Below are 19,351 nucleotides of genomic sequence, written 5' to 3'. Positions count from 1 at the left end.
TCCAATTTTCCCAGAAAATTATGAACCTCACACTTTTTCCCCCTGGTTCTGAATTCTGATAGCCTCCCATTTTATTTTATCTTATTTTATTGGCCTCACATTTTATTTTGGTGGATGGTAAGTGTTTTTTCAGAGTTTTATCGTCCTTTACATAATTTGATATATAGTAATTTTAATTATTTTTTATTCAAATAATTCTTTTATTTATTTAATTACCTAAACTAAGATCAGTCTGGATGAGATGTGAGAAAAAAATAGCCAACAAAATAGTCTATAATGAGGATGAATACAACTTTGTCTCTGAGTCTGGACCCCGATGCGTAAGAATACAACATTTAATACATACGACAAATTAGTAGGCAGGCCATTTGTTTATCATATTCATGCCAGTGACCGGGAAAGAGGAACCACGTACGGGTTATGTTGAAAGGTACTTGCAATGGCGAGCACATACTAGAAAATGTTGCCTTCCAAGATAGGATAATAGTATAATACCATATCCACGACAAAAACCACCTACCCATTGATTTTTTTTTATTTTTTTTTATATATATTTTTACTAATTAAGGAAATATATTTTAAGTAAATTTCTTTTTTTTTTTTAAAAAATATTTAAGAATATAAAAAACATATATATAAAAAAAAGTCATCTGACCTTGGTAGCATCTCTCATAGACTCATGCTACACCCTCCGTGAGATAAGAACGGCCAAACATAAACAAGCGAGCTAAAGTGGTTTCGAAAAGTGGCTCCCTCGTGGCCACACCTTTTCCAGTAGTAGCATTCATCATGCGTATGCATTCTTGTACCGTGATCCTTGCTCTTTACTGAGCAAACCCAGGGAGACGCTATAAATTTGACCCATTGCATTAGGGCGGTTCAACTTTCACACTCTTCTCTTCACTCTCTGTAAGCTCTCTCTCTCTCTCTCTCTCTCTCTACGAATTTGGGATGGAGATTATTGTGGGGTAAATTAGTACCGGTTTTGATTGTTTACGTTCCTGATTGATTTGTAAGTGCATCATTTCCAGAAACTTTATTTATGCTTCTGAATACGATGATCGTTTCATGTGTTTGGCTGGACTTCGAAAACTCCATTTGAACGAAATCGCCAAAGGATTGTTACTTTTTTGTTCAAAATGTTGCCTTTGATTTCCTATAGTCGCAGGCTTTTCCTTAAAAATAAAACAATCATACAAATATTACATTGAAGTCTTATGGAACTGGAAGCATTCCGTTAATTTGAAATTCCTATTTCTTCATTTGAAAGATAAAGAAGAAGAAATTATTCAACCGTTTTTTCTCTTGGGCTAGGGATGGCGATTGTTTGGCTTGATCTTATGTTATTTTTCCTTGCAACTTTGTTTGTGACGTGTATGAAAGAGGACGTTATTTGGGGGGCGGATTGTGGCAGAGTTCTGAACTGGTGGTTTTGATTAAATAGGTCAAGTTTCGTAGGGTTTAATCATTGTATATTGTTACCCGCTAGGATTCCGAAGATCTACTGTAGAGCCACCGAGGATCCTAATCATAGTTAACTATTATTGGAGGTAGTTTCTCATTATTTTAGCTATTTTGATCCAATATTTGTCCATGTAAATGTAGTGGGGTAAGAATGAACAGTAACCACCATTATGGGTTTTTCGCTGCTTACGGTTTGTACTTATAATACAATATTTATTTATTTTTGTGTTGTAATACGATATATGGATGTAACTTGATAGTTTGGGGCGAAAGAATACTTCTCTTGGATTCATTTCATGATGGATTGACACAGATCAAATTGCATTGATTCGGTTTTGTAATGGCTGAGGCTGCACCTGTTGCTGCTCCTAACGCTGAGTTGCTTGAATGGCCTAAGAAGGATAAGCGCCGATTCCTCCATGCGGTCTATCGTGTTGGTGATCTTGACCGCACAATCAAGTATGTGGTTAAAGGCATTGCTGTTGAAGTTTTTAATGAGTTTAGTGAATTGGCTATGCTAGAATTTTTATCTTTCCCCGGGGGAATGGGGGGTTGTTTCAGGTTTTATACTGAATGTTTCGGGATGAAGCTGCTGAGGAAAAGAGACATTCCCGAAGAGAAATACTCTAATGCTTTTCTTGGGTTTGGCTCAGAAGAGTCTAATTTTGTTGTGGAATTGACATACAGTGAGTTGCTTAGACTTGTTACCTCAAACTTTATTTTCTTATGGTACACTGAGTAGTAGTTAAACTCGTTATCGGCACCTTGATCTGGTCTGTTAGTGTCCTCTGTTGAAGCATTATGACTTTATTTTGAACCACAACAAGATAATGGTCTGTTTTAGGGATTCCTTGTTTAGAATGCTTTAGGATTTGTTTTTCTATTAATAAGATTGTTTTGTTGCTACTTATCAAAAAGTAAAAAGATTTTTTTGGCGCTGATATTTGAATTTATTGACATGTTGCCCAATGCCTAGGATGTGATTTATAGATATGGTAAAGAGATTACTATATCAAATACTTGGGCAAGTTCCCCTTTGTTACCTCTACACTTGTATATCTAGGGATGAATATCATTTTTCGGTACTCAATTTTTGGGTAGAAGTAGCTTAATAAATTGATTCCAAACTATAAAAATGGAAAAGGTATAGAGAGCATTTTGTGACAGGGTTGATACTTCTACTAAGTGGGTGAGATTTTTACCAAGTGCATGATTATGCCTTTTAGTTTTTGTTAACTTTATGATCTCCGACTCATGAAATTCTATTCACTTATCCCCAAAAAAATATATGATCTCTGAGAAATTGGTTTGATATTGTTTACAGATTATGGTGTGACGTCATATGATATTGGAACTGGTTTTGGTCATTTTGCTATTGCATCTCAAGATGTAAGTATCATTCTGCATTACTTATCAAAAAGTATCATTCTGCATTGTAGAGTGACTTTTATCTGATTTATGTTTTATGCATGGCCTGAACTTTTAGGTTTACAAATTGGTTGAAGACATCCGGGCTAAGGGTGGGGTTATCACTAGAGAGCCTGGTCCTGTTAAAGGTGGGAAAAGTGTCATTGCTTTTGTTAAGGACCCCGATGGTTATGTTTTTGAACTTATCCAAAGAGGTCCAACTCCTGAGCCACTCTGTCAAGTAATGCTTCGTGTTGGTGATTTGGATCGCTCTATCAAGTTCTATGAAAAGGTAATAAGCCAAAACATTTTTAGTATGCTACCTATATTTCCATCTCAACCCCCCCCCCCCCCCCCCCCCCCCCAAAACAACACAACCACCACCATCCCAAAATAATAATAATAATAATTGAACAGATTGTCATTATACCTTTAAGTGCATATGTTATAAATTTGATGGTTTGATTAATATATATATGTATGCATGCATACATGCATATCAAAAGTCACCCTGCATATTCTTATAAGTGCATAATTGATGCATTTGAAGTGTCAGAGAATTATTTTCTTGTATGATCAATTAGAAGAGATTGAAAACTGGTCTCAGTTTACAGGAGGAAGCCTGGAACCTTTTTTTTTTTTTTTTGTAGCTATGTTTCTTGTACCACATAAGCACGTTAAAGCTTGCCATGATTGATATAATAGTATACATAAAATCCGTCTATGTTCTTCCAATATGATCTTCCTGATCTTTTTGGTTTCCCTTCTATGCAGGCCTTGGGAATGAGGGTGGTGAAGAAGGTTGATAAACCTGAATACAAGGTATGTTTTCTCATATGATTTTACACAGCAATCTTAGCAGAAGCAGATTAGTCTTCTTTAAGCCACCAAAGGGCTTGTAGAATTCCTTGATCTTTGTTGCATGTATGTGACAGTACACCATAGCCATGTTGGGATATGCAGAAGAACATGAGACAACTGTTCTAGAATTGACTTACAATTATGGTGTGACCGAATATACCAAGGGAAATGCATATGCACAGGTCAGTTCATTATATTATTATTTCTCCCTCTTGGACTAGTTTTCTTCATTATGGAAACTTCTGCCACCAATTTTTTTTTTTTTTTCCTATCACGATTCACTGTGGTATTCTCTCCAGGTTGCTATTGGCACTGATGATGTATACAGAAGTGCTGAGGTTGTCAGCCTGGTCACGCAAGAGCTTGGAGGAAAGATTACTCGACCAGCTGGGCCAATTCCAGGTCTCAATACCAAGATTACCTCTTTCCTAGATCCAGATGGCTGGAAAACTGTAAGTGCTTTTTAGTAGTGATTACTGTGATGCCTTTTTAGTTATATCAATTTTACAAGCAGTGTTGCCTTTAGGGTTGGAATAGTTATACCATTGGCTCTGAGATGTGGCATTTGGTCTTTCTAAATTAATGCAAGAGACTGCTATGCATATGATGTTACTATTGTTTTCTGGACAGAATTTAATATTGGCTATGCTGTTTAGTAATCAGGTATATAAATCTATATTTTGATAGAAAGTGAAATGGGCATTCAATCCAAGTGGAATATAGAATGAAGTAGTCGTATCTATTCAAATTGTATGCATTTGAGCTTTATTGTATCAAATTCTAGAAATAAAGTACTACGAGTTGGAGGGATTGACAGGAGAGTATAATTGGCTTCTTTGGGCTGTATTAACAGTATACTCTTTAGGATTGATAATGAATGAATTGAGCTGACGTTTGAAGGAATAGGCTCATTTGAAGTGGGATAAAAGACTTTAGTTGTAGATGCATAATGCTTTCTATAGCTGAAAGATTTCATGGTGTATGCTCTAGTCAAATCCAATTGGATGCGGATGCTGTTGTGTATATTGGTGTTTGTTCAATATCCTTCAATTTACCCTCTTGCTTTCCTTGTTGACCTCACGATACTCTTTTGCTTCTTACTCGTAGGTCCTGGTCGACAACGAAGATTTCCTGAAGGAGCTGCACCAGTGAAGAGTAACTGCTTATGGGGAAGACGATGGATGATTGAGCACTTTCTTCCTGATACTCTACTTTGAATAAACTGGTGTCTAGCATTCATCGATGCCAATAGTGTATGCTTGTTTTGAATGTGTTTGTCCACGTAACCGGTATATTAGTTTAGTATGTATGGTTCTCTGTGCGACGCAGAATCATATTTGAAGTATCAATTGGTAGTATATGGAATGTGGAGCCAAGTTTATGTATGTATTATGCATTTTGAAAATCTTAAGCCCACAGAAAATTATGAAAAACTAGTTTACAAACTTATGCATCAAATTGTCAAAATCTGTTTATTATTGGTTCGACGTAATGCATCACATCATATAAGTCTGTAAAAATGACTTTATTTTCCAAGTAAACACTGATTATTTCCCCCAAAAATAAATGTAACCACCGAGAACGAGTTATTTCTTTCTTCCTTAACTCGGTAAGGAAACATGAGCCCAATCAAATTTATTGCCTCCAATCACCCTTTTTTTTTAAATCTCTATACAAATGGAGTAATATTGTATTTATTGGGACTCCCCATTCCCTCCTTTTGTATCTCTCTTTTGAATTCAATGCAAATCTAGCTCGAAAAGAACAAAAGATTACAAAGACCTGCAATTGGCTTCTTTAAAACTTCTTCCAGCATTGGCATTTGTAGGATCATATCTCTATGTACAACAATACAAGATCAAGCTTCTGCTTGCAGGTTTGGTCATCCAAGTCAAACTCACTGCAGTGACCTGCTTCTATAGAACTGTATCTATCGGATAACTGCCAAGGACACGAAGAAATCTTGCGAATTCCTGCTAAAAAAGAAAAAAAGGTAACATATCCTTATATACTCATCGATCCATAAAAGTTTTTTTCAACTCAAAAGCATAACAATGCTGGATTTTCTCTTGCAATCAGGACATATAGACTGACCTGCAGATGTCCTAAAGCATATTGGGCGCGAGGCTCTGCCATTGAAGCTTCAAAGTCAATGAAGAATAGGTAGTCAAAATGCCTGCCACCAGAAAATATTTGAGTATTAACTGCAGCATGGAGGCTTTCAGGAGACGACTACCATTCTAAAATCCCATGACCATTTTTCAATAAGTCACGTATAATCACCCTTTTTCCATCTCTTTTCATCTAAAAATTTGCAAAGCTCTTTATTTTCTTGGGAAATCTCTCTAGAACTTAACCAATGACCTTCTTAAATAGCTTTTATGTGACAACAAAGTTGATAGAATTGAGTCCTATCATTTGCTTTCTTTTCTATTTCTATGAATTCTTTTGCTCGATAAATATTATTTAATTCCACCTGGTCTAATTTTCATAACAATTACTAAAAAGAAAGCCCCATCCATAACATTTAACACCAGTGAATATGATATTAAATCCAGGATAGCTCAAACATTAAATTCTACCGTTGCAAATCTGAATTCAAAAGATAATAGCACTCACTTGGCACTCCCTTCATTGGAATTATCAACAACACTCGAAGGATGCTGTTTCCGTGGGCGACTCTCAATCTAAAATTTATCCAAAACAGATGAAAACAATCAAAGCCTATTGATACATCGAAATTTAAAAACTTAATTATTATTGGAGATTACCTTAGACAAATTAATGCTCCTCAGTGCGAAGACCGATAAAGCTTTGAATAGTACACCAGGGCCTTCTTCTAGAGTAAACACAATGCTTGTCTAGGAACAGAATCAACAGATAAATATTTCATCACCATATTGACAGCAAGGACACAATGCCCAGGAAAAATTATACCTTATAGGGCCTATCAGTTCCAGGAATTATAGGTTCTCTTGCAAGTATCAGGAAACGAGTGATATTATCCTTATCATCCTGTCATTACAAGGTGGGAACAATCTGGTTAAGCTGCACTTGCATGATTCATGACATTAAAGCTATTGATAATGAACAATAAAAATGGAAGAGACAAATCAAATATGAATGCTAAACAAAGCCTCAAAGATGTCAAGACATTTACAGCTCTTACATGTAAAAAAAGTATTCCATGTACAAACTAGCAAGTAGTTGCATGTATCACGTGTTGAGGAATAGTTTTCCAATAACAGAATAGCATTACAAAGATTAAGTGTATGTATGACAGGGGGAGCAATTCTGCAGCTTCACTGTTACATTTGACATTGGCACATGTAAAAATTGGGTAAGATTTTTGGTCATGCTATGCCGTTGGGTCTCTGAATTATATGCTAGGCTCCAAGTATTGATGTGGAAAACATTGAAATGGGCCACACTATCAATTGCTTTTAATTAAGAATTTTAAGGATGAGATTGGAGCTCTTAAAATTTGAAGACAAATTTTGTGGATTTACTTTTTCGTAATCCTTTTGTGTCTAAACGGTCAAATCTGGACTCTCTACAAATTGCAAAACTTTGGTGGTTTAGGGTACAAATTGAAATGACAATGGAAAAATGTATTAAAAATACAAAAAACAAAGATTTTGGATCCAGAGACAAACACATAAAAAAGAAACTGAACATATAGAAAAGAAAAAGGCATAAAATAACATAACAAGCTACACTAGAAGAGAATTGGTGTTCTGTCTACCCCTCTCCTCTCACTCTACATCCTGAGCTTTCCATTACTTTCTTTCCCTTTCTTGCATTCTGCTTTTCTGGGAAATCATTTTAATTTGATCCCTTCTAGTTCACAATTCTCTCCAACACCCCCCCTCCCCTAAAATAAAAATATATATATATATATATATAGCCCTCTTCCATGTAAATACGTACTGAAATATTCCTTAAATGAATTCCTTATATTCTCCCAAGCCATTTTTCGTTTAAGAAATTTATAGAACAGTGAATTTTTTCTGAGAAACGGTTTTGGATGGATATTGCTTTTTGTGAATTTAAAGTCCACTACTTGGCTTCAGGTTGTCATAGAGAAAGCCTGAGATTTTCTTTTTTTTTATATAAGTAAAAAATTTATTCAACAAATGTAATAGGCGAAACCCATGTACACAGGGAGTATACAAAAGAAACACCTAAAAACATTCAACTAAATCAACGAGGACAGAAACTCATGAACTGCCCCACCATTCAGAACAATAGCTGAAAACCAACCAAACAGGGAAAACATAAAAATTTCCAAAGTTCTTCTACAGTTCTTTCCCTATTATTAAAACACCTCTCATTCCTTTCCAGTCAAATGCTCCACATAAACTCCTTGGGAATCCTAGAGAAAGCCTGAGATTTTGTAGTGATTAATAGCCTTCTTTGATTTCATTTTCATTATCTGCATCTTGTCATGGCGAGAAAAAGAATCAAGAACAGATTTGTCAAAAACTCCTTGGGAAAAACATATATATATATATATATCTATATGTGTGTGTGTGTGTAGAGAGAGAGAGAGAGAGAGAGAGAGAGAGAGATCAACTTTGTATATCATAATTGGTTGGGTTGGGTTATCCATGTTGGTACCCCCGTTTAGTTAGAGTCCTACCACTGAGAGGAGAAAACACCAACTGAACATTGTCGGTTCGAGTAAGTGTAGTCAAGTTGGTTGGTTAGGGCTGACCCAATGATCCCCATAAGCAGAATGTTCCCAGTCTATGGTATTGATATCGCAAAAAAGAAAATAATGCAGAAATCTGTGGTTTATCTTAAACCTATGCTATGAACATTAACTAAAAGTATTTACTGGAACAACCCTTTTATTTCACGTGATATATGCCTAAGTCATATGAGACTGAAAGGGAAGTCTTACCTGAATATTTTCAGCAAGAATGTCAAGCCCATAAATTTCTGCAGCTTTGGCGCTTGCAATGGCCCCGGTCTCTCTTAGGCCAGTTGACGCCACCATCTGTCCAAAATGCTCAAAACAATTAATATATAAAGCGTCTAATGTAATTCAGAGGAAAAAAACATGTTGAGTTCACCAGGGTTGAACATATAACCTGAGCAGCTCCAGCAGTATCATGAGCACTAATCCTGAGAACACCTAAATCACATAGCATCATGTCACATTGAGCAAGAGCCTGCAAACGAAAACATTTTTGAGACGGCAACTTAAGAACAAAGCAAAGCCATGCCTTTCATCTCAAATAGGATTTACTAGTAACACGGTCAGCTCTATTCCAAAAAATATTTTGGGTTTGTAAACCCAAGTATTAAATGACAAGAGAATTGTATCAAGACCTTGTTGACTAACCTTTTAACTGTTTCAGTGTTTTGTAACAGCTGAGATTGACTGATTGGGACATCCTAAAGCTATTAGGATAAAGAAAATTGACTAATATTTTAACAATCATATCAAGTGCCCATGTCATTTGTGCAGAATTAGGTCAAAGAATGCATCAGATTTCCCCTTCACAACAAGACTAGAAGAATGAAAGAGAAGCAAGATGACTGACCATAGGATGGCTCAAAACACTTTTTATCTCCTCTTTTCTAGTGCCAGGCAATCCTAAAAGGCAATGGTTAACTTGCATCTGCACCTCCCCGACTATGTGGAGCCTATGTCGAAGCAGCAGGTCATAATTACGGTGGATGCTCCCACCGACAGAATTCTCGATGGGAAGAACTGCTTTATCCACTAACCACAGTTCAACAGCCTGTCAAATTAAACATCAATAAACATATAAAAAACAATACATTGACAACCAATAAAAGCATGTAAATAACAATTATTTGAACCTTGAATGTTTCTTCAAACTGATCACATGGAACGGTCTCACATTTAGGGTATGCTTTTAGGGCTGCAGCCTCACTATATGCTCCTGGTAACCCCTATTATTACAATACACTCGATATCAGAATACTAAAAATTCCATTGAAAGAAGAATAATAAAGTGTTATACCTGATAGGCCACCCGTACTTTTGAACCATCACTTGGAGAAGAAGATAGGTCATTTGCAGTCAATGGTTCTGCAATTTATTTATATATTCAACCCACAAGATTGCAACCGAAAAACATAAATAAATAAAAAATTGTAAACTATACATTTTACCAAATGCTCAAGTATTATTAAATATGAAAGAAATCTTTATAGTTATTTTGAGTAACTTAAAAAAGATGCATTCTAACTTATAAAAAATGACTAGTTCTAAATAACTAAAACCATTTTAATTTCAGAGTTGAAATCTAACAAGCGTTGCCCCGATCATATGCCACCTTATCTGAAAACATGCAAAACGTGATCATACTCAAGCATCTATAGGTTATTGACTTGTTGCATGCATGAAAAGAGCCATTTTCCGACTTAACGGCATTGATATAGAATTCACAAATTCCAAAAAAAAAATGCCTTATCCATGATTGATGACTTAATGTTTACCAGAAGTAATCAAACTATATACTTGCAACCTTGCTATTTAGAGCATTTCAACTCAGCCTTTTAGGAAACGAATCAATATACCCTACAATTCTATCCTAAACACTCTACATTTCAAAAAGATACCGTTGGGTCCAAACAAAAAAATTGCACATGTATAAAAAACATGCACAGAAAAATTACAAAATATGAAAGAAATCTTTATAATTATTTTTCAACTGGAAAAATAATGCATTCTAACTTATAAAAAAAAAAAAAAAAAGACGCTTCTAAATAACTAAACCATTTAAATTTCAGTGTTGACATCTAGTAACCAGGGAGGTTGCATAATACTTGTATTAGAATAAGCATTGCCCCAATCATATGCCATCTAATCTGAAAACATGCAAAACATGATTATACTCAAACATCTAGAAGTTGTTGATTTGTTGCATGCATGAAAAGAGCTGCCTTCCAACTAGACAGCATCGATATGGAATTCACAAATTCCAAAAAATGCCTTACCTATGATTGATGACTAAATGTTTACCAAAAGTAATCAAACTAAATACTCCCAACCTTGCTATTTAAAGCAAATCAACTCAACATTTGAGGAAACAAATCAAGCTACCCGACAATTCTATCCTAAACACTCTACAATTCAAAAAAAGATGGATAAATCATGCGGATCCCACAATATTTAATGCTGAGGTCTACACCAGCCACAGGAAACATTTAATACCGTTAAAGTCCAAACACAAAATTGTATACGTATAAAATATGTATAGCAAACTTGCAAAATAGGAAAGAAATTTTTATAATTATTATTAGTCAACTGTAAAAAGATGCATTCTAACGTATAAAAAAAAAAAAAAGACACTTCTAAATAACTAAAACCATTTTTTATGAGTAAAATTAAAACTTTATTAATAGGAAAAGGCATAGCCTAAGTATATAGGGAGTATACAAAGAAATAAATAACTAAACCATTTTAATTTCAATGTTGATATTTAGTAACCAAGGAGGTAGCATAATACTTCTATGAGTATCGCTACATCTATAAAGGAATCACACAAAAGTAATCTTATAAACTGATTTAGCTTCATCTGATCTGTTAGATCTGCTTTACAATAAAAGTAACTTTACAACCTGATGAACCACATTAAGCCACGTCAGTTTATGGATTACTTTTGTATAATCTCTTTGTGGCTAAAGTATTGAGAAAGCAGTGCCCAATCATATGCCAGCTAATCTGAAAACATGCAAAACGTGATCATACTCGAGCATCTAGAGGTTGATGACTTGTTGCATGCATGGAAAGAGCCGCCTTCCAACTTGACAGCAACGGCATGGAATTCACAAATTCCAAAAAATGCCTTATTCATGATCGATGACTAAATATTTACTAGAAGTAATCGAACTAAATACTCCCAACCTTGCTATTTAAAGCAATTCAACCCAACCTCTTAGGAAATGAATCAAGATACCCTATATATCTATGCTAAGCACTTTTTACAATTCAAAGAGAGATAGATACAAATATTTAATGCAGAGCTCTTACACAGCCCATAGGAAACATTTATATGTTTGGTTGTTGAACCAAACTCAACTCATCTCAAACCAATCATTGATGGGAGACCCACTGTTTTTTCAATTTTCCATAAAAAAGTTAAACCCACTCCAACCTATTTTATACATTTCAACCTAAAAAGTTAACCCATCTCAATGGGATCCACAAAATACTACTATTCATAATTCAACTCATCTCAACATCCAAACGCAGCCTAATACTATTGGGTCCACCTATTGTGCTTCTCTCTCATACACACCAAATGACATATCATTAGCCTATATCCATAACTAAGAAAACTCAAGACCTACAAGCAGTCGCGGACGGAGGACCCAACCACCCCCCGAAGTTTTTTTTTATTTTTTTATTTTTATAAATACTCTTCCCTTTTTATTCTCCAATAAAAAAAATAAAATAAAAAGGAAAAATATCCGGTCCCCTCTAAAATATTGAAACAACCCCCTCACTAGCAAAAAACTTATACTGACGCATAGTTTATGTTTCATACATCCAAAAGGGGCACTAACTCAAGTTCTTGCCAAAACTTAAAATTTAGCCTTAAATGTAGAAATATCTAGAGTTTTTCTAAAAGTTTAAAGATTTAGCTGAAAATAAACTTGAAAGCCACAAAATATATATATATATATATATATATTTTAAATTCATAGCAACCTTTCTCAATCCTCTCTTTAGTTCAGTCAAACTCACCTTACTCTCCGTTTGCCATGTAGGTTGATTCACGCTGATTCTTCTTTTTATTATTTTTTCGAATTACGTTTGTAATTTTTTAGTATAACCATTTATTGCAAAATATATAGTATCTAAGAAAACAAGGTTAATTATTAAATATTAGTCGACCTCCCAAAGATCAATTCCTGCTCCGCCACCGTCTACAAGCATTAGCGCAACATGGCATACCAACCTACATTGCTCAATACCATATTATGACCTATTAAACATAAGTATCAGGTAAAACATATTATTCCAACTAGAAAGAATGAAGAAATAAATAAATCTTAACACAGAAACAAAACAATTAAAAATCTGAGATTTTGTGCTAACTCACTGGGAAGAAGATTCAAATCCTTGTGAAAACCCCTGGGCTCATTACCACGAGTCCGCTCAATGGCCCCAGAAGACTCAACCCCAGGCACATGCGGTTTCTCATCTTCCACAGGAGTGATAGCTTGCTGAGTCAAAGCACCAAAACGACAACATTCCCATTTGCGGAACTTTTCCAAATCGAGCTTAAAACTGATCAAAGCGGCCCCAGAATTCCTAGACCCACAATCTGAGGCCCCGAGATTAGAACAAGGATTTCTGGCGCAAACCCAGAGGGATGCACATTTAAGAGCCATTCACAACGAAGCAAATGTTGGAACCCAGAACACGAAGTCTCGGCCAAATGCAAAAGGTTGTGGTTGGTGAGGAGGGGTTTGTTGGCGAGTTTTGGTGAAACCCAGTACGGCATTGTCAAGGAGGTGGACGAGAATGGTAGTGGGGCTTGTTTGGACCCCACAAAAACGTTAGATTCAGTTTGTAGTGAAAATGGAACTCTGGATGCATAGATTTGAGAGAGAGAGCAACTCAGGAAAGAGAGTCCTGCTTATTAAAAGAATGGAGACTTTTAGAGGAAGAAAGACGGAGAGAAAGAGGTAGGTGAGCAAAAATGTTGGCCACGCGTTTTCTCGGATTGCATTAGATAGACAGGTAGACGAGAGAGAGAGAGAGAGAGAGAGAGAGAGAGGCTCATGGGCTGTATAGCCGAAAACATTTACAGCATCTTATACCGCGCTACTTGTGTAATACTTTGAACAAGCGAACCTTTGCGGCTTTGCCCAACCAACAGAAGTTTGATATGGTAAAAAAAGGTACTATTTTATCAGGAGTATTGCCATTTTCGGAGATAAAATCAGACTGCTTTCCCAATTCCGGCCCACCTACAATGAAAAACTATACGCTTTTCTGCTTTTGGTATATGTTTATAATTTACGTAAACAACATGGCTGGAAATCCAACTTTAGAAAAATGAAATCATTTAAATTTGTATCCTTTCAATATATAATAAAATACAATAGATGATTAAGGAATCTTCTAAGATGATAAAATTGATATTTGGAAATGCTAACTCTTAATAGTGCTATCGAGTTGAGAAGATAAAGAGGGTGGGAGCTATGAAATGAAAGAGAAGTAACTTTTGATTAGAGTGACCATCAAGGGTGGTGGTCCAGTGGTCATCAAGTTATTTTCATGTAGCTTGGCATGTGCTGCTTCAAATTTGAATATAAATTTACCTTAAAGTATTGATATTCTTTAGTGGGTACTTGAGTTAATATGATTCAAAGACAATTTTAGTCCCTCCTCCCTTTTTTGCTCACATAGACTTTATTCGGTCTCGCTTGTGGGCTCAAGGTTCATTTGGGTAACATTATGTGGGCTTGTTTACATGAATAATCTCCTACTTCCACTACTAACAATTTAATTAGAAATAATAATCAACTTTTAATTATAAAAAAAAAAAATCCAAGTATGAGTTCAACATACAACTAATTCCCAAATATAATATTTATGGAAAAAAATTAATGAGGAGGAGAAGTGAAGAAGAAGAAAATGAAGATGAAGATGGAGGAGATCATAATATTATTTAATTGACGTGGTCATGAAGGTATTGTACGTTCTCTTTTCATAATGTTTTGTGGGCGGTGTCGTGTATTTAATTAGGAAGTTTGGTGAAGCTAGCTAGGTTTTATTGGTCAAAACAAAATAGAGAAAAACATTCATGATCACCTAACTAATTTGGTAACATCATTAACCTAAATCATCACTTGGTTTATCAGGCTAGCAGCTGCGCGCATGCATGCACGCACGCATGTACCACTACCTGCCCGTATATATATAGACTAGTCTGAAGTCCCTACGTTATGGATTTTGGTCGACTAATATTTGATAGTGAAGTCTTCACATAAAAATCTCCTCTCTTCCTTAATTTGGAACCTTATACAGATCGAGGAGGGAAATCTAAATAATTATATATCAGAAATGCTTGGATTCTGAGATCTGTATTTATCGACATTTTTTTTTTTTTATTTAATGATTAAATAAATATTTTTAAATAATATTTTAATTTATTTTAAAAATGTTTAAGAATATAAACAAAAAAATATATGAAAAAAAGGCATTTGACTTTTTAAAAAAAATTGTCAGAGCCCACAAAATTAATATGTACATTTGCTTATACGTAATAAAATTCTAAAGGAAGAAAATTAAATACATGGGGTTCATATACGCCGCCGGCTGCGTCCAAATTTTCACCATGAATTGTTGATGTGAATATATTAATTATGACATGAATTTGGTCGCAAACCATGATCATGTCAAGCTGGGCTAGCCGTGGCTTTAATTCTCTGCAGGTGTTTGTACCAATTGCTGTATTCGAAAATTTTGTTCATCCATGCCTTGGATGACCTCATGCACGGCCGGGTTCCTTTCTATTTTTGAACATGGACCTCCATGCTATAAGATATTCTAGTCTTTAACAATATCACGTCCATTAATTAAACATATATATATCCTAATTTCTTTAGCCGGCCAAGCAAAAGGCCTATACATGACACATCCATCGATCGTGCCAAAATCAAGTTAACTTATAAAATGCCCGCCGCATTAAACCAATTACCTAGATCATCATATAATTAAGTACCATCCATCAATAATGGAAAATATAATATAATTCCCAAATGACGATCGAGCTTAATTAAATCCTAATTTCCTCCTAATTAAAAGAAACGTACATGATGATCATCAACTTATAACAATTATACATGATGATACATCTGATCTGCGGAACAAATAGAAATTTTCACTAATAATAATGATCAGTGCATGCAGGTCATGTCCTGATTTCCGATCGATCGAGAGTACGTACTCATAAGTGAGAAAGTCTCGTTCCGACGGGAAAGTGAGACACGATAATTGGAGGGGAAGGGGGGCTTGATCTCTTGGAGGACTGGTTCTTATTAGACTTGGCTTTCTTGAGGACTTTGGTTTTGTTGCTCGCTTTGCCATGTGTCCATTCCTCTCCTGCTTGAACATCACTGCACGCAACCCTGCTGCCAGAATCGGTACTAACGCAACCAAAGAATGTTGACAAGAAGAAAGCCATTGATTTCTCTTTTTGTTGCCGCAGAGTACCCAGATTGAATTCGTCAAAAACAGAAAAGCAGCTAAAGAAGATGGCCGGGTGGTCTTATTTGTTCGTGTTGTTGAGCTTTAACATATATACTGATCTCTTCGATCCTCTTCCTCCTCCCCTATATATAATAGAAAGAAAGCCAAATCCGTAAGCAACTAGCAAGGAACTTCTAAGAACGAGTCAAAGAGAACTTCTAATGGAGTCCGGCCGACCCCTGCTCACAGCGACGGGACATCTGGCATTGGAAGTGCCTTCGGGGAAACGGATTTGTTAAAGCGACGCGATCTGTGCATGCACGATTGGTCACATTTCTTTACCGCGTCAAATCGAGTCAGCACAAAGGAGAGGGAACCACTACGGACGAACATGCACCTGTCGATTTTCAACATTTGTCCCGGTCATGGGTTTAATTGATCGTATACGCCAAGTCTCATGATATAGACCACACCATACACGTGATTTTCTAGGAGAATTGCAATGAACCAAATTCTCACCCAACCAAAGTCCTACGAGTCCGGTAATCCTCCGGTTCATCTCGACTTCACCTGACTAATCATGATCTTACTTACACTATATGTATATTTTTAAAAATTTTACTGCATACAAATAAAGTCGTATATTAATTTATGTATTAATATTAATTTTTTTATATTTAAAATTTAAAATTAACATCATTTTTAATAAAATCTATTTTTTAACTAATCACATTAGATTGATGTATATATTATGTGCAGTTATGATTGCAACTAAATTTTTTATATTTTTTAAATAATAATATTACTTATCACCTTAATTTTCATCATAATTATCTCATCATTTTATGATATGATATTAAATGATTAGAAATTAATTATTATATTTTATTTATAAAATTATTATTTAATATCACATAATAAAATAATAAAAAAATAAACGACGAATAGAATTTTTTAATTTTTAAATCCAACTACTAACAAGATCATACTATTTCATTTAAATGATATATATATATATATATATTTGCCAACCGATATTGTTGTATATTTTTTAAGAAACTATTTATTTGTAGAACTTTTCGATACACTGACCATCGACACACTATTAAATAGTCCTCTAATGGTAAAACAAAAAACATTGATATTTTAATTTATTTTTAAAACTAATAAGTATCACAACAACTGCTACACTAGGCTTAGACCATTAGTATTGGAATATGGAATACGTAAAGGCAACGCTAAAATTTGGCTAAAATCACATATTTTACTTTTTATTTGTTCCATTAAAGAGAGATTCTTATAATAATAAAATATTATTAATTTAATAAAAATAATAAATTTTCCTAATTTATTTTTTTTATATTTTGCAATTTTATTTATCATATGTTAATTAATAATCGAATTATAATTAAATTGAATTATTAAATAAAAAAGTTATAATTAAAGTAACATAAATTTACCTTGTAAGTAAAAAATTTGCCTTGTCGAGAGAGAGAGTCCAAGTGTGAGGAGAGAGAAATTAACACAAATCATTCAATAGATTGGGAACAGTAATTATACAAATATGTAGAATTACTGTGACTTGTAAGCAGACAATTTTCCTTTGCCTCTTCCGATGTATACAGTTTACCTTGTCAATGAACACCAAGTTGCCTTTGCAGTTTTGGTCCGGACCATTTTCACTGTTCTTGTTGCTTGCTCTTTGTAGGCGACAAGTTATCTGTAGCTTGAGCCCGAAGAAAGCCCATGAATAGGGCTAGCTATTAATTTCCTTGAATGCGAGCCCAAAGCCCATGCACGCTGCTATTAATCTTGAGTAGGAGCCCAAAGGGCTAAAAGGAAGACCCAAGTTGTAGTAGGGAAAAAAAAAGGGGTCCTGGGCTGGGCGGCCTTGTCAACATGACAAGCATTTCTGAATTCTGAAATGGTTGCTTTTACTTTTCAAAGGACAAAGGTGGAGGGACAGTCAATCCAGAAATTCCCGTACGGAGTTTTGTCTGCGTTAACGCAGACATGGTCCCTGTTCTCTCAGTTGCAAAATGTGGTCACCACAGACTACAGAGAGAGAGAGAGAGAGAGAGAGACGCTGACCACTCACTACTTAGCTTCTGAATCATCCTCTATCACCAACCCCAATATTACTGTACACTAATCCCACGCTCCAATCATTCCCATAAATTTTTGTTTTTTTTTGTTTTAAAAACAATTTCAGCCAACTCATGGCTTGGCGATGTGATATGGGGTGAAAGTCTTACAATTTAATTACAATTTATTAATAAAATAATATATTTTTAAATTTCAAACACATTAAATCAAAATCAGAATCAAAATAAACTTAAAAAAAAAAGGTTGTAGAAAAATTATAAATAAGTAGTTTTATTATTTTTCCATGTGATATTATTGGATTGGAATGGATGGATATAATAGTTTTTAATTAAAGAGGTGCTGAGTAAAATTTAAAAAATAAAAAAATATTTAAAAATAAATTCGTATAAAAATAACGTTAATAAATGCGTGAGTTTTTTTCGCTATAGCCATTATATTCTATTTATTATAAAAAAAATACTCTACACAAAAAATTACATAAAGTAATTTTATAAATTAATATAATTTGATATAATTTGTTAGATCATAAAATTATTTTTATTATAAATTAAATCTAATAAATCAGATGAAATCACATAAATTTATAAAATTACTTTTATATAATTCCGTTATATATGTAGCAGTATTCATTTCAAAAACTTCTCACTTTGAGAATTCTTTCAAAAAAATATATATATGCTCACAACACTTCAACCAAAAATTTGTGTTATTATTTGTAGTTATAATTTTATTTTATTTATGAGATTTATTTTATCAGTTTTTTTTAAATTAAAAATTTAAAAGTCAAATATTATAATTTTTAACATATTAATAGCTAACACATAAGTACATATTATTATATAAGTAAAGCTTATAAATAAAAATTTCCTTTTTAATATCATCTGTAATTGATTTTAAACCTGCTGGTACTTCCCATTTTGCCGTACCCTTAAAAAATAAAATAAAATCTTTCTACTTAAGTTTGTTTGGATTTTCTTGTTTTTGTTTTGTGGAGCTTCCTTCGAGGGGAAGAACTTCTTCCAAAAACTGTAGTATGTTACCATATGCCGCAAGCAGCCGGGGTTCTGTAGTAAACATGGTTTAGTGGCGGTTCAAGTAGCCAACAACTATGTCCAATGAATATTTTTTATTTTATTTTTTATTTTTTATTGTCATCCTTGACTAATTTAAAGAAAAATTTTACTTAATATTCTTACACTAAATAATAATTATTATTATTTTTTCTCTTAATATGTGAATAATGTAGGACTATTGAGAATAAGAATTCTAATTCTTTTGACTGAGACTTCAAAAGTGTAAATGCAGAGTTTCAAATTGAGGACA

The 19,351-nt window shown here is 34.2% G+C and overlaps 2 protein-coding genes across 7 annotated transcripts; one reads left to right on the top strand and one right to left on the bottom strand.

Annotated features, from left to right (window-relative positions):
- The first annotated feature begins 686 nt into the window (after positions 1 to 686).
- LOC122276702 (lactoylglutathione lyase GLX1-like) lies at positions 687 to 5,181 on the top strand. Of its 5 annotated transcripts, none has more exons than XM_043086604.1 (9): positions 687 to 895; positions 1,778 to 1,923; positions 2,026 to 2,150; positions 2,789 to 2,853; positions 2,951 to 3,163; positions 3,646 to 3,693; positions 3,807 to 3,914; positions 4,032 to 4,184; positions 4,840 to 5,181. In XM_043086604.1, the coding sequence occupies exons 2-9, from the start codon at positions 1,805 to 1,807 to the stop codon at positions 4,882 to 4,884; spliced, it is 876 nt and encodes a 291-aa protein (XP_042942538.1). In that variant the 5' UTR covers positions 687 to 895; positions 1,778 to 1,804; the 3' UTR covers positions 4,885 to 5,181. The 5 variants fall into 5 exon arrangements, with proteins under 5 accessions (XP_042942538.1, XP_042942534.1, XP_042942535.1 ...); XM_043086600.1 differs by having other exon boundaries at positions 687 to 909; XM_043086601.1 differs by having other exon boundaries at positions 687 to 909; positions 1,725 to 1,923.
- A 140-nt stretch (positions 5,182 to 5,321) lies between these two features.
- Positions 5,322 to 14,807, bottom strand: LOC122276701 (arogenate dehydratase/prephenate dehydratase 1, chloroplastic-like). 2 transcript variants are annotated; one of them, XM_043086598.1, is made up of 11 exons: positions 12,822 to 14,807; positions 9,732 to 9,799; positions 9,568 to 9,660; positions 9,285 to 9,485; positions 8,829 to 8,909; positions 8,639 to 8,734; positions 6,670 to 6,747; positions 6,504 to 6,593; positions 6,352 to 6,419; positions 5,827 to 5,908; positions 5,322 to 5,708 (listed from the first exon to the last, which is right to left on the bottom strand). In XM_043086598.1, exons 1-11 carry the CDS (start codon positions 13,111 to 13,113, stop codon positions 5,649 to 5,651), a joined length of 1,209 nt encoding a protein of 402 aa, XP_042942532.1. In that variant the 5' UTR covers positions 13,114 to 14,807; the 3' UTR covers positions 5,322 to 5,648. The 2 variants fall into 2 exon arrangements, with proteins under 2 accessions (XP_042942532.1, XP_042942533.1); XM_043086599.1 differs by having other exon boundaries at positions 5,322 to 5,705; positions 12,822 to 14,803.
- Between the last annotated feature and the right edge of the window lie 4,544 nt (positions 14,808 to 19,351).

Source organism: Carya illinoinensis, chromosome 9 (genome assembly GCF_018687715.1).
Source record: "Carya illinoinensis cultivar Pawnee chromosome 9, C.illinoinensisPawnee_v1, whole genome shotgun sequence".
Lineage (NCBI taxonomy): Eukaryota > Viridiplantae > Streptophyta > Magnoliopsida > Fagales > Juglandaceae > Carya > Carya illinoinensis.
Note: the sequence above shows the minus strand (reverse complement) of the source record. Positions and strands in the feature narration are given on the sequence as shown.